Source organism: Cajanus cajan, chromosome 8, assembly GCF_000230855.2.
Source record: "Cajanus cajan strain Asha chromosome 8, NIPB_CcT2T_4, whole genome shotgun sequence".
Taxonomy (NCBI): domain Eukaryota; kingdom Viridiplantae; phylum Streptophyta; class Magnoliopsida; order Fabales; family Fabaceae; genus Cajanus; species Cajanus cajan.
Genome location: NC_138524.1, coordinates 49,138,626 through 49,153,870, shown reverse-complemented (window position 1 = coordinate 49,153,870; position 15,245 = coordinate 49,138,626). Strand labels below are relative to the sequence as shown.

At 30.6% G+C, this 15,245-nt stretch overlaps 1 protein-coding gene across 4 annotated transcripts; it reads left to right on the top strand.

Moving 5' to 3' along the window:
- The first annotated feature begins 1,959 nt into the window (after window positions 1–1,959).
- On the top strand, window positions 1,960–14,016 carry LOC109793128 (mediator of RNA polymerase II transcription subunit 15a). Of its 4 annotated transcripts, none has more exons than XM_083062595.1 (12): window positions 1,965–2,131; window positions 2,856–2,971; window positions 5,256–5,367; window positions 6,272–6,392; window positions 6,947–6,996; window positions 7,804–7,878; window positions 7,983–8,415; window positions 8,535–8,722; window positions 8,817–9,176; window positions 9,959–10,153; window positions 10,238–10,323; window positions 13,293–14,016. In XM_083062595.1, exons 1-12 carry the CDS (start codon window positions 2,054–2,056, stop codon window positions 13,498–13,500), a joined length of 2,022 nt encoding a protein of 673 aa, XP_082918721.1. In that variant the 5' UTR covers window positions 1,965–2,053; the 3' UTR covers window positions 13,501–14,016. The 4 variants fall into 4 exon arrangements, 3 of the variants coding, with proteins under 3 accessions (XP_082918722.1, XP_082918721.1, XP_020208186.3); XM_020352597.3 differs by having other exon boundaries at window positions 2,847–2,971; XR_014428662.1 differs by lacking the exons at window positions 10,238–10,323; window positions 13,293–14,016 and adding an exon at window positions 9,657–9,786 and having other exon boundaries at window positions 1,960–2,131; window positions 9,959–10,080.
- The last annotated feature ends 1,229 nt before the right edge of the window (window positions 14,017–15,245 follow it).

Here is a 15,245-nt window from a genome sequence, read left to right as displayed (position 1 = left end):
CCTAGAATTTGAATTCAAATTTTTAGCCACCATGTGCATGTCCGTGAATTATGGATCCAAGTTGCATCTAAATGACATTTAGCAAAGCATTTGGCATTGATTTGGGTGTGCACATGTTCAGTCACCCTTGGCTTAAAACATGTGACCCAAATTCAACTCAAATGGCTTCTAAATGAAACCTAAATTTATCATCTCTTACCTATTTTAGTATTCCTTCAAATTTCCTAATCTAAAGGCCTAAATACAATGGCCAATCAAATACAAATAATAGGAAATAATAAAAGAAGCAAAATGAGCCCAATATTGGGTACCAAAATACCCAAGGTCCATTAAGCCCAAAAATAGGCCCAATAAGTCTATGGCCTAAAAATCCTAATCTATGTGATCCAAAATACAAGATCAAAATATGTGAAACCTATACTAATATTATTTATACAAATAAAGGAAAAAATAGAAATCTCAGTGTGGCCCATATGATGAGCAACTTGGGCCCTCCAAACCCACCGGGCCCACTATGCTCTACACTAACCCAAATCTTCATATCTAACCCATTCCTCTTGGGTCCTTCAAGGTGTCACCTCTTGACCTCCTTGGCATGATTCCATCATAATGTACTCTATTTGAGATATATCTCTTTGGTGGCAACGTGAAAAATGGAGCCCACTAGATTATTCCTTTGTAAAGTTGAATGTTGATGGAAGTTGGCTAGAGAATTCTTGAGTGATGGGGATTGGTCGAGTGGTGAGGGATGCTATTGGTAGATAGAAAAGAGAATTTTTGAACTTGTTTGAAGGAGGAGACCCCTTATTTGTAGAACTTCTTGCTTTGGAGGCAAGATTGCGTTTATGTTGGGAATAAGGGTTTAAATTTCTTCTTTGTGAGTCAAATTGTATAACTATCATCTCTATCATTCATAAATACATGCAATATGATTGTTCACAGCATAAACATGCAAATATTATTGCCAATATTATAGAATTCTTGGCTCGTGATTAACAAATGTATTGCGAAAGTATTCCTATATAGAGCAATGTTGTTGCTCATGGGTTAGCTGGATGGGGAGTCAAATTTAGTTTCACGTTTGTTAAATGGAAGGGTTCTCCAAATTTCATTTTGCATGAAGTTGATTTAAATTTCATGTAGTTTTCTTTATTTATTTCTATTCATCAATATACAAAAAATAAAAAAAAAACTTTTGCTTGTTGTGTGTTGTTTTGTGTGTGGAAGAGGGAGTGGGAGTGATAAGTATGCATATAAATCAATTTGAAACTACGACATGGAGTCGCACTCTATTTAAAATTTAATATTACAATTTTGATTCAACATAATTTCATTTAAAATTGATACTTATAACATACCTAAAATATATATCAATCATAATTTCCTTAATTAATTTATATTACAACATATCAATGGTAATTATTATAATTGATAATTTTTTTTGTATGATACAAATTTAATCAATCCAACAGTTAAATAATGTAATATTATACTTCAGATCATGTATATCAAATTTTATATGATTCCAAAATTATTTAGTAGTTTTTCACATTGCTTTATTTTAATGTATAATATGATATTTAAAATATGTTTAAATACCCATTTTTGCATAATATATTTAAAAAAATTCAATTCATATGAAATTTGATATACATTATCTTAAATATAATATTACATAATTAATGGTTGAATCAATTAAATTTATATTATAAAAAAAATTATTAAATTTGAATTATACAAAAACTTGATAACATATATTTATTGATAGTTTTTTAAATATTATAATTTAATTTAAAAATAAAGAATAAAATAATAAATTGATAAATACAAACAGTTTAAAAATTACCTAAATATACGCTGGTTTTCTTAAAAAAAATAAAAATAAAAAGGCAGTCTTCTTCGGTATATCCTTTTTCTAATTTACGTATAAAGAACGTCAAAATGGAACGATAATCCTACAAAACTTTTATTTGTTATCTCAGTAGGGTTTTAAGAAAAAAGAAGAAGAAAAAAAACGTGACCATGTCAATTGTCAAGTCATCATTATTATATTATGTTAGTAATACTCTTTGCGCCACAGCGAACTAGCGGTTGCATACGAGAGAGACGTAACACAAACACTCATCATTATGTTAGTAATTCTCTCTTTTCACTGTTCTATCGACTACCTTCTCATGTGCATCATCACTTAACAAAAGCATGATTTTTTATTTGATTTTTGTGTAACGACTTTACTAGGTGATGATGATGATCATTGACCATGTTTATAAGCAAGGTTTTAAATTACAGTTCTTGTTTCGTCACCTTTGTTGATATTATGAAAAATAACAGAAAACCTTGATGTTGTGGCAGAAATTGCAGTCGTGGACTATTCTTTAAAACCTTGTTTATTAGTGAATGTCTTTCGTGATCATGGGTATATTGGTGTGGTTATAATAAAATTGAAATGTGGTTATGAAATCTTGGTGTGATTTTCATTTTATGGGGTATTTGCATTTATATGAACGTGACCAAGAAGTTTTCTTGATGTAGGTATGTGTGAGTCTTGGATTGGATTGGTTTAGCCATGATTTTGGTGGTTTTGGAGGGTACCTTTTTTGGTTGTGTAATATTACCCAACCTTCAAGAAAGATTGACTTGGTTCAATTTCAAATTTGAATGATAAGTTTGTAGAGAATAGTGAACATTATGTTGTAGTTCACTAATCTCAATTTCAATGTCATTTTTTGTCTTCAAATAAACATACAAAAATTAAGATTGTTGTAGAACATACTGGAGATTCACACAATAAAATGAATTAATACTCTCCCAATTTTTATTTTCTCATACATTTTATGACTTTTTAGTAAATGTAGAGTACTTTTGCTTGCGGAATGGATGCAAACAAAATGAAACCTACTGAACAACAGAGAAACCTTGAGACCACCAGGTGGAAAACGCCAGAGTATCGTAAACAAATTGTTAAGGACTGGTGAGAATAAGAAGTATATTGTGATGTTCTTTTCAATTATTTTAGCCCTTTCTCGTGTCATGTCATCCCAAATCTCAATATCGTGTTGAAATGCTGAAATCTTATCAAAAGGAACACGAGCATATCCAAACTCAATTTGTGCTTGTATGAGATTGTGGTTAAAAATTCTTGGTTGTCCTTGGGAGTCCTAGCATGCAGTTGGAATTGTTGTGTTGGATGGTTAATACACTTGAGTCTGATTCAGCTCGGTTGTATCTTTTTTTTTTTTTTTTTCTTCTTTTATATAAAAAATCATTGCTAATCTGGCACTTAATTTGTATATAAATATGTTGCTTTGAGTCAGTATGTTGACGGTGTGTATGTGCTTGATTCCAATAAACCAAACATGAGTCTGCCTTATGTTTATTGTCTGAAACATGAGTTCTGTTCCTTCAGGAATCTTGCAAAACTTTTATACCTAGTCTTTATTTGTAGCATCATTTCAATCTTCCTGATTCAGTTTCTGATTAGGACTTTAAGAAACCGGTACCTTTCATAACAAATTCATCTCGAAGACTTAGATGAAAATGATTTAGTTTGGATAGCAGTACTATTAAGTCAATGCTAATGACCTGTTAATAAATAGAAGGCCTGCAAGAAGCAATGAGTCCTTAGGCTAAGACAGATGTAAATGCTAGTCCCTATAACAATGATGTCATTAACATAGAATAACACAGAGAGGGTTAGAGTCGGAGTAAATAAACAATGAGGTCACATTTTCTAGCCTTGAAATGGAACTGCAGTAAGGTGGACTTTAACCTGTAAAACCAGGCCCGAAGGGCTTGCTTGAGGCCATAAATGGCCTTGTTAAACCTGCAAACCATATTTCTCTTGAAACGTTTTTGAATAATACAGGATTTTGAAGTTAGATTCTGTTTTGATGTTTTTGGTTCCATGTGGGCAAGGAGAAGGGTTGGGTGGATACGTCTTTGAATAATACCTGATTTTGAATGATTTTGTACAGGGTGAACATTTTGAAGTGGTGTTAGAATTGTACTAGTGAATGTGAAAGACACTGATCAAGAAGAAAGAGGGGATGGGTGACTTAATTGGCAGTGCGGTAGTATTATTTACGTCTAAAAGAGAGGTGAATGACTAAGAACATGTACAACAGGTTAAGATTATAAAATCTGCAACTTCTCGCACAAAAAGGATCAACACCTAATATGATATATTTTGGTTATAAACTCGATTTTGAACATATTGAAAGTGTTACAACAAATGTTTAAATGATAAAACTAATTAACCTCAACAAATGTTTAAATGATAAAACTAATTAACCTCTGATTGGGTAAAACAAATAGTAAATTATAACCAAGTTAACATGGAGACATCATTTTCCTATAGTTGTAGTTTGTTCTTCCTAACATAAGTAACTTTTAATCAAACTTACTAGCAAAATAAAAAACTACAGACTTTAAATTATATAATTATGACAATAAAAAAATCTCAACTGTCAACACTCCTTTTTGGGATTTTTCTTAATCACTTCAAGTTTTGATCTCAATCATGTTCTTTGGCAAGGTGGAAACTTTGTTTTTCAATTTTTTTCTTTGTTGCCTTCTTCCTATTTTTTGCCTCTTGCATGTGTAACAAAAGTACCTTCAATATCTTCTTTCATTCTTAAACATCTTCTTTATTCAGTGGTTTGCAAAGCGTTCACAAGCTTTACAATTGTTATTTAAGAAAAATCTTTATTTTCTTAGAGAGAGGAGATTTTGGATTCAAACCTCCCCAAAAAACAAACCAAGATTTTCTTAACAACTTTTTGATCACTAGGCTTTTCATCAAGTAAATTATAATGCTTCCCTATGATTTTGCAGTACCCTGTGGTAGACCTTGAATCTTCAACTGAGCCTTGTCAATCAACATCTACAAAACATTCTATACTTTTGTTTTTCATTTTTTCTGAAAAGTAGTCCCTTTCTAGGAGTACCTTTGATACAGTGAAGAATCTAATTTACAACATCTCATAATTGGAAGAGTTCCAGCCAACCATTTTATTTTATTTTATTATTGTTCCTATAATTTTGGGATTCCTAGTTAATTCTTGAAAGGGCTTATTTAATTTTTTTCCTTTTTTTGTATTTGTATAATGTATCTCTTATTATTAGGGAAAAAGAACAGAGATGAAATAATTTTCTTCACACTCTTCTCTTAACTTGTATATTTGTAACTTCTATCAAGTTCTCTGAGCTGACATGGACATGGTCTATCATCCATATGAATGTAATACGAAATGCAGCATGAATTTAATAATCAAAAAAAGTCAATGGAAAGATGAGAGCCTCTTATCTGGTCTTTTTCAACATCTGGAAAGATATGAGGCGAAACTGAATGCTACTGCCAAAACTCAGGTATCTAATATGAGATTGTGTGAATAATGTTATGATTCTCTTATCTTGTTGATTTTCATCTCTGAGATTTGATTTTGTAAGTACATATTGTTTGAGTTTTTAAACTGACTTATATTGTTTGCTTGATTTGAACTTTGAAATGAAATTACTTTGGTTTATTTTTCTTTTTCCTTCATCATTGCCCCACTTTTGAACAACAAAACATAAACAATAGCCTGATCCCATTGGGTGAGATTGTTGGCTACATGGATTACACTACACCATTGAGATTGGTCAAAACCCAATTCCGGGGATATTATTCACCATAAAATCTCTCTTAATAATTTCTTCCCGTGTCGATTTTGCTCTTCCTTTATACCTTTCAAAAGTCTAAAAACCATGCAAATGCTCTCCTCACCAGTGCCTCCATTGACCACCTTTGCACATATCCAAAACACCTTAATTGATTTTTTATTATCATTTTTTCCCCAACAAGTGTCACACTGATATCTTCTTGTATGCAATCATTTTACAGTTTGTCATTTCTTGTGTGCTCACACTTTCATCTTAACATACTCATTTTTACCACAACTTTTTTCTCTTGTCCCTTTAAAGCTCAACAGTTATTACCATAGTATATAGTTGGTCATATAGCAGTACAACAAATCTTTCCTTTGAGTGTGGTCACTGGTCAGTACTTGAGGTTACAAATATCCTCCAATGCCTTCTTTCAATTTAATCACCCAGCTTGTTTCCTGTGTGTGACATCATTAATTTTCCTATCATTTTCGTACTATTGTTGTTCCACTTTTTAACTCCATTACCTAAAGCACTCGATTTGAAGCATGATCTTGTTTATCATGATTACGTTGTAATTTTTTATTCATTGAGTTTTAGGTTCTAATATCTCTACATCTATTTACAGGTTGAGTACTTTAATTGGTTAACTGGAAAGATAGAAGCAATATGTTCACAGCTAAAGACTCCTGAATCCGAACCTATTATCTCAAACTCTACTGGCCCAGGGGGAATCTCTTCTGCTCAAGGTACTGATATGGGATAAGCATCTTTAACTTAAAACATTCTTTATCAATTGTAAACATTAATTTAGAGATTCCTGCAGTTTTTTGGAGTTTCATATTAAAAATTTCTCCATCATTCCATAATTAAAATTCCATATCTTATTTTTAAAGTTATTAGGTACTGAAATCTCAAGTCTCATTAATGGAAATTTCAATAATATAAACAGGTCTGAAACAAAGGAAAGAATGTATCTGAAAAATAGCTTTATCTTTTAAAATATGTTTGAGGATTTTAAACTTAACGTAACAGTTTCAGCTGAATAGGACAGTTTGTAACTAATTAAGGACTGGTAAAGAAGAAACTAGGAGGTCATAATATTCATGTTTGGTTTTCCCTTGATGTATTTTTAGTTAGATCATTTAGTTCCCACCCTATTTATTAACTATTTTATATTGCATATTTAATGATATTTAAATCCCTGTAGTGTTTTCTCAGCTTTAAGGTAACAGCTTATTTTATAGGCTTGTTTTAATTTTTTCAGTTTACTGATTGTTTACGTTTACCTATCTATTTCTAGAAGCTGGAAAATCTGAAAATATAGAATGGAAGGAGCAGGTTTATGAAAAGGTAATAACGAAAGCTGTTTCTCTAGACTTTCTTTTTCTTCTTCCTTCCGTTGTTTGCCTTTTCAAATCTCTGAAATCTAATTTGTGAAATTTTACTAAAGTGGACTGGAAAGGATCTACATTTTGTATAACTGTATATTGGTTATCCTATGCTAAAACCAATGTTCAAATGTTCCTTTTGTTTAAGTTATTTTAATTAGGTGACCTAATTATTTGTCGACTGTTAATCACACAAATGTATATTTATGCTGATAATAGTAATTGTACAGTGATATCCCTAATGAATGCTGATTGTAAAATCAAATCATACAGATATTATCATATTAACATGTGCTAAAACTAATATTCACATGTGTTGAATGTGCTATATTGAACACTTCCCTCGATGTATTGTGATAAGACTTGGTTACGTGTCATGTATTGTTATTTTTGGAATATATAAAAGAGAAGTTCATTCACATGCTGCCAAAATTATTAAGCAGATTAAAAGTCTTAACAGTAGTAAGTTGATTTTATTCATTTCAACCAAATATAAATGTAAAAAATTGTCGTCAAGTTTTTATGGTAAGAACAGAACATTAATACCTACTCTAATACATTAGGCGTGAACTTCTCATTTACTCTTGATAATTTTGTCACTTCGTTGGTCTATGCTGTGTTTGTGTGCACTTCTCTTTTACTATTTGTATTGTTATATTCATTGATTTTCTATAATTAATCAGCAGTAGCAATTTATCTATTCCTGTAGATAGTAATAAAATGAACTTGAAATTCCAACTACGATTATTGTGACGCTTTCTAATTGCAGGTTCAGAGGATTAAAAGCACATATTTGCCTAAACTTACTGCCGTATACCAAATTATGAATAAAAAACTTGAAACGGTTGGTGATCGATTCAAGCAAATTATGATTCAAAAAAACAGTGATTTTGCACATTGTCTTTCTTGCTACTACTAATCTTTTCTATTTATATTAAATTTCTCCAGCTTATGTCTTCTCCTCGAGCACCAAACCCATTTATTTTGGAAAATACTAGAACAAATAAGAAAAATTTAGAATGCATTTTTGATCTCTTGAGAGTGAGTAAAAGCCAGATTACCATTGAATTCAAGAAGAAACTAGATCAAGCAGAAAAGATTATACTATTTAATTTTCCCCCAAAGAATGTTTCTTCACATCATCAAGGACAACCACATTCATCTGATGTGCAATCCAGGCAACAGTTTGGTCCAACACATCCTAGTATTTCTCAAATGGAATTACTTGGAGCACAAACATCATCACATGCATTGGGAACTCAGAACTATCATATAATGAAGGATGATTCTCAGCAAAATAAGATTCGTTTACAAGAGCAGCAAGCGGCAAAACAATACAGCAATTCACAACAGGATGTAAATCAACTGGTTATCAAAAAAGGTATAATTTCCTTGAAATCTATCAATTCACTCAGTGTTGTACATTTTATACTTCCTTTTCCATGTTCTCTATCGGAGTTTACTAGCAAACATTCTTTACATTTTTTTTGTCAATCTCAGGCCCTGGCAATGCTGTACAACAGCAAACACAACAATGTGCTCAAAAAGCAACTGAAGTTGGTGTCAACACTCGGGGGATTCCAGCTTCAAACATGAGAGAAAACTACAATAATCATGAAGAATTTTCTCATAAACCTACAATCAACTCTGATGAGCCAAGTGCTGCAATGCAAAGCTTTCTTAAAGTGGTTGGCCTAAAAACTTACTATGTGCATGCTTCTTATTTATTTTTCATTGAATCATAAAAGTGGTTGGCTTATTATTGTGGACAAATGTTTTCAGTTAACCTCCATATCACCTGAAGCGTTGAAGAATTCAGTTGGTGATATTAAAGAACTAGTCTATTTGAATGATCAGATACCAACTTCAGAATTCATATCTGGTCCACCAACGATGGTTCAACAACTAAAACCAAGACTCGTCCCACAATCAGATATTCATTCATTTTCACAAGCTAGATACATGACTTGTAATGATTTTGCTCCAGTTGGAAGGAAAAGGTCTCACAGCATGAATGAAATGACTGCCTTTGAAACTTCTAGAATTTGTGCCAGTTCATGTGACAGTTTCAACCAGTTGACTGATGCTGAGAAACCTGACATGACTTCAGTCGCATCTAAAATAAAGAAGCCTGAAATTGTGGTAATATATCTTCGTTCTAATTTTGTTTTCACAAATGCAATCTAATAATGAATATATCATTAATTAATTTATTCAATTAAATCTGCAGATTCATATAATGTACTAAAGTTAACAGTTTCTTCATTTCTGCTATAAGAATTCATATTTTGGATAAGATTATGTTTTTGGCTTATATCTAGTATACAGAACATGACCTTTTAACATTTTGTTCCTCTTCGTCTTTGTTGTTTTCTGCTTTTTACATATGTTAATTTTGATACCGTATCATTCTTTCTCTTAGTAATTTTTTCCCGTGACTTAAAATCGATCTATTTAGAAAAAGAGAAAAAGAATTCATATGCTAAAAAGGTTTCACAATCATACCATTAATTATATCAACAATAGATTTAAGTTTATGGTCATATTTCTAAATCCTTTTTGATGAACATCAAGGATAAAAGCTTTTGATGTCGGGAATGCCATATGGTAAATTTACCGTAGGTCAAGTCAGTTTCCTGAGAACTTACCATATGCATCGAGTGGTGTCAATTCTCACCAAAGTTTCCTTGCATGTTTTTAATGCTCCCCCAAATCGAGTGGCATCATTCTTCGTGTCATTATTGTTGGAAAGGTGAGCTCATGTAATGAGATTGTTTCTTGATGAATCACTTTGTCCTTTTCATTTCTAGCCATTACTAGATAATTGAAAAATATACGAATGCAGCTTTCCATTATAGGTAATATAAGTTTGCTTGTTTCTAAATTGGCCTCCTTGATATAACCTTAGCATTGGTAACTGGCAGGAAAATTGTTCTCTTTTACAAGAAATAAGGGACATAAACAATCTATTGATAGACAGTGAGATAGTTATTGGTGAAAAAGACAGCATTCTAAGTGCAGCTGGAGGAGCTGCAGAACATGGTGAAGGATTGGTTATAAAATTCGTTTTCAATGCAGTAACTGTCAATCAGAACCTACATCTTTCTTCTGATAAAAAGGTGAAAAATTTTATATTCTGTTTTGAACTATGCATATTGATTTTTGGTCATTTGTTTTATTGACTGTTTATATTGGTCATGCAGTCAATAATCAAACCTTTATGGTTGCTTGTTCCCACAAGTTATCCATTTTCCCCGCCTGTTATTTTAGAAATGCTGTCGGAAGTCAGGTTAGAGATTTATTTATACTTTTACACTCAAGTATTCATCTAATTTTGACTAGTTATCAAGCCAAGATTGTAACTACGAAATTATTTGATTTATATATAATGGTCAGAAGAGGCAATAAGAAAATTATTTAATAGAAGTTTAATTAAAAGCATAATTCTAATGAGTTATATGTATATGTCCTAAGCCTTGCATTATACGGAATTTCCCTTTTCATATCAACCAAACACAACAGCAATTTTGTATAGGTATTCATATCCTCTAAATAAGAACAAAATTATGGAATATTATTCATTCTGTATCCACTACATTGAGTTGAAAAGAAGTCAAAATGATTTTGTCATCTGTCATCTAAGCCTTGCAGTAACGGAATTTCCCTTTTGAAAAAAGAATCTATTTGGAAGATTCCCATTTTTAAAGAAACAATCCTCAAATCTATTTGGGGTTGATGAGTCATTCTTCTTGCTTGCTCTTTTAGATGAAGAAGCTTTCTCTTTGTTGTTCCTGTTGAGAAACTTCCTAATTTTTTTACAAGAAGGTTGGAACTCTCTTCCTCCTTTTAAGAGAAAAACTCTTTGCTTGAAAATTTTCCCCCCATTTTCTAGTTAAGTAAGCTTAAGCTCCATCTCCCACTCAAGAAGCTTGCCAAAAATCGTTGTTGAATCAAGAGTTGTCAAGTCTTTTGACTCACCTATAACTGCAACTTTAGGTTGTCATGACCTATTTAAAGAGTTGAGAATTCACATTTAGCTCCTCTTTCTCAGGCTTTTTCGAGACTAATCAAATGATTACTATATGTGAAAAAACATTTTTGCAATTCGGTAATAGTTTTCCTTCTTCCATTTGAAACATCATTTATTGCCTAACTATAGTGTTCTTCCTAGCTTTTTTCACATTGGAGGTTCCTTCACGAGTTACCTCAAAAATGTTCCACATTTCTTTAGCACTTCCATATTGTGAAATTCTAAGGAACTCATCTCCAGTAAAGGTTGATGTAATTATGTTTTTAGCTTTTTAATCATATTGAGCCTTTTTCTTTTTCTTTCTCAGTCCTTTCTTCCCAATCATTAGATATTGAATTTTCTTTAACCTCATGAATGAGAATGAATGAACCTTTAACTAATGTATGTCATATTACAAGATCAATAGACTCGATGAATATCTTCATTATGGTTTTCCAGAATTTTTAAATTTCATCATTGAAAATTAGAGGTCTATGAATAAAGCCCCTTAGCAATTCTGCTTGGATTAGTCATCTTTAAAAGAACTTTAATGAATTGCTAAAATATATGACTTTTTCACGATAGGGTGAGTTGAATCTTTCTTAAAAATTGTTTTGTCCCTTGGATCTTTAAAAACATGATTCTTATATCACCAATTTCAATAATTGATCACAAATAGCAAAACAACAATTAAAGATCAAATTTTCAAATTCTTTATGCAATGCATTGACAACTTAAATGTGCAATAATTTAAGAGTTAGTGAGAGAAAAAAGAACACCAAAATTTATACTAGTTCACTCTAAAACTTAGAGAGCTATAGTCCTTAGCAACTTAGATTTTTTAACCAAAAATTGATCAAGATTTCCTTAAATCTTAGGAGGCATTTGGTAGAAGAATTTTTTTTCATACCTGAAAATCATGATTCTTTGGAAATAATAAATCCTAGGAATCAAGATTCCTAAGAATGATTAAAATGTTTGGTTGGTCATAAATGTTCTTAGGAATAATTATAAATGTTATCTGGAAATTAAAGATGGTTACTACATCAAATAAGCAAAAAATAAGTAATGTGAAGTTTTTCCGGCATTAAAAGTTTCCTTTAATTTGGTGTAATGTTAGCAATAAATATGTTTTAAAGAGTTGTTCCTTAACATGTTTTTGTTGTTGTACATCAATTGGTAGTGTATTTTAAATTTATGTAGTTGAGGTTAGAAAAGGTGAATGACTTGGACTTTCCATTTGGGAAAGTATGTCAATGAACAAGATTATAACTCATGAATTTGTTGGCCAAATTACTCCAGCAGACTTAAGATTGTGATCCTTTGCTCTAGTAGTTAGATAGCAGTAGTCCCCGGCAGTTAAGAATTATATATTTTATTAGGAAAGTGGTCCCAGCATTTGATACATGGACTGGAAGTGTTTATAAGGTTGCAGACTAGTATGGTCACACTCACAACATTAGAAATATACCAATAAGGGTTCGATTCCCTAGCCGTGTGTACACATTAGACTTTGTTGGGAAAGGTAAAACACATTTTGGTGATCTCTATGCCTAGAAAAGATAAATTAATTTCTGACTATATGTTGGAGGATAATAGTTCACACCAAAAAAAGAAAAAAGAAAATGCACATTGGAAATATGGCGCACTAAATAACATTGTAGAATATGTGCAAATGGAGTAGTATCAGAAAATAGGAAATAGAAATCAACCGCATGCCCTGATGATATATGATACCAAAAGATAAAAATGGTCCTTACATAAATTTCTTTGATTGGAAATGCTTCAATTATCTAAATCTAATTGATATGATGTCTCATTTGTTCAAAATACTCTGGGCCTAGGCATTGACTTCTATGTTCTATCCCATACATTTGAAATTACATGGGTTATATACTTTATTTGTTATACAGTCGATATTCATACAGGTCTTATTCCGGAATGATAGGGTTTTAGGAGACAATGTTAAGAACTAAGCTATTGGATCCTATAAATATTAAGTTCCATATACAAGAATTTAGAACTTACATATAATTAGTATTTTTCATATTTTCATGACTACGGTTAATTTATGTCTTAGCAGTTTAATGGTGATTACACAAAGTTCCTCCCCTCCCTGACATCAGCAATATGTCATAAATGAGAACTATTTGCTATACTTGTGTGATTTCAAATCTTCCTTTTGCTGCTTTTATTTAAAGTTTAACACATCCCTTGTTCCCATTTTTTTTTTGTTTTGATTTGGACAGTGAAGGCCTTGGAGATCTATCAACAATAGCAAAATCAAATCTGATATATTCTCTCCAACACTTGAATCAACCCCGGACACTTATGAATATAGCAACCTCATGGGAACGTTGTGCCAGAGAAGCCATCCTTGAGTATGCACAAGCCCGTGGGGGAGGAACCTTTAGCTCAATATATGGAGGGTGGGAAATGTGTGAAAAATATTTTTAAAGGAACCTTTGGTGTTCATTTGTATAGTACAACTCAACCAGCCAAGTACATTTTGTGCCGGCATTTAACGATCTTTAGAAATAGCTCTACAGTAGAATATGAAAATGTAGTCTAACAAAGTTTTTGGAATATTTAGTTATAGTTGATAAAAAGAAAACTAGTGTCCATTGTTTAATATTGTCTTTATATGCAAGTAGATTTAATAATCGATTAATGATTTAAATTGTTTTTAAGAAATTTTATAATTCAACGAGTATACATACAAGAAAGTTGGCGAGTCGAGTCGATCAAAAGTCGTCTCTGACGTAAAAAAATGGATGTAAAAAAATGATTTATATCAAATAATGTGGCGAAAATGGTGTTAACACTAAAATAGTTTATGTTAATACACTTGTGTCGGTTTATATAGATTGACATTACAGAGTCAGTTTTTTCACCTCTTAAATAATCACTAGATGAAATTGTTGCTTATAGTTTATTTTCATTAAATTTAATTTAATTTTCAAATAGTTTGTTTAGCTATCTCTAATATATATAATTTTTTATTATTTTCCCCATCAGCCAAAATTTATCTAGTAATATGTTGAGTTATTCTACTCAATAATTCTTATTTTATATTGAATTTCAATGATATGATGGTTGAATTAAGAGTCCTTAATGGATTAATCAATTTTATAAAATTATATATATATATATATATATATATATATATATATATATATATGATACTTCACTATATAGATTAAAATTTATGTATAATATGCTTTTAAAAATGTACGTTCATTTGACTAACTATAATGATTTTTAAATTTTGTAAAATTTTATAAACTTAATTTATTCATTAAGAATTTTAAATTAAATGATTAAATTATTTATATTTAATGTAGAATATGAGCTATTGAGTTAAATAACTTTACGAAGACTAATTCTTAGAGCAAGTGGATCCTTTCCACACACAAGGGATCTACTTATTTCAAGAGCAAGTCTACTTAGACTTATTTCACTTAATAACACATTTTAGACGTCAAATTTCAATAATCTAATTATTAAATTAAAAGTCCTTAATGCATATATCAAACATACAAATTTAAAAAAAAAATAATTATTATTTGACATTCCATTTCATTAATTCAAATCAACATATAAAATATTTTTATAATTATCCATCATTTTGAATTAAAGAAATAGAATATCAAATAGTTCTCACAATTAAAAAAAATTGTAAACTTAATTTATACATTAAGAACTTTTAATTTAATAGTTTAATCGTTAAAATTTAATGTAGAAAATGAGTTATTAAGTTAAGTAAGTATAACTAAGCTTACTCTTGGATTAAGTAAATCTTACCCCCCCCCCTCCCCCTCTCTCTATACACACACACACATACATACACACACACACATACATACATACATACATACATACATACATACATACATATATATATATATGAAGAGGGATTATATTACTTCAAGAGTAACTATTGGTAAAGTTTCTCCACTTAATAACTCATTATGTATGTTGAATTTGAACTATTCAATTACTAATTTAAAAATTCTTAATATATAGGTCAAGTCTACAAATTTTTAAAAAATTTAAAAATTATTTGATATTTCTTTTTTATTAATTCAAATTGACCAATATTCATAAAAATATTTTATACATTCATTTGAATCTATATAACAAAGTATAATATGGTTTTCAAATTTTTTATAAATTTGTAGGTTTGATCTATACATTAAGAA

Coding starts and splice junctions, on each gene's coding strand:
- LOC109793128 (XM_083062595.1), top strand. CDS start 2,054: ATGTTAGTAATACTCTTTGCGCCACAGCGAACTAGCGGTTGCATACGA. Junction 6,393..6,946: donor GGGAATCTCTTCTGCTCAAG/GTACTGATATGG, acceptor ATCTATTTCTAG/AAGCTGGAAAATCTGAAAAT. Junction 7,879..7,982: donor TGAATAAAAAACTTGAAACG/GTTGGTGATCGA, acceptor AAATTTCTCCAG/CTTATGTCTTCTCCTCGAGC.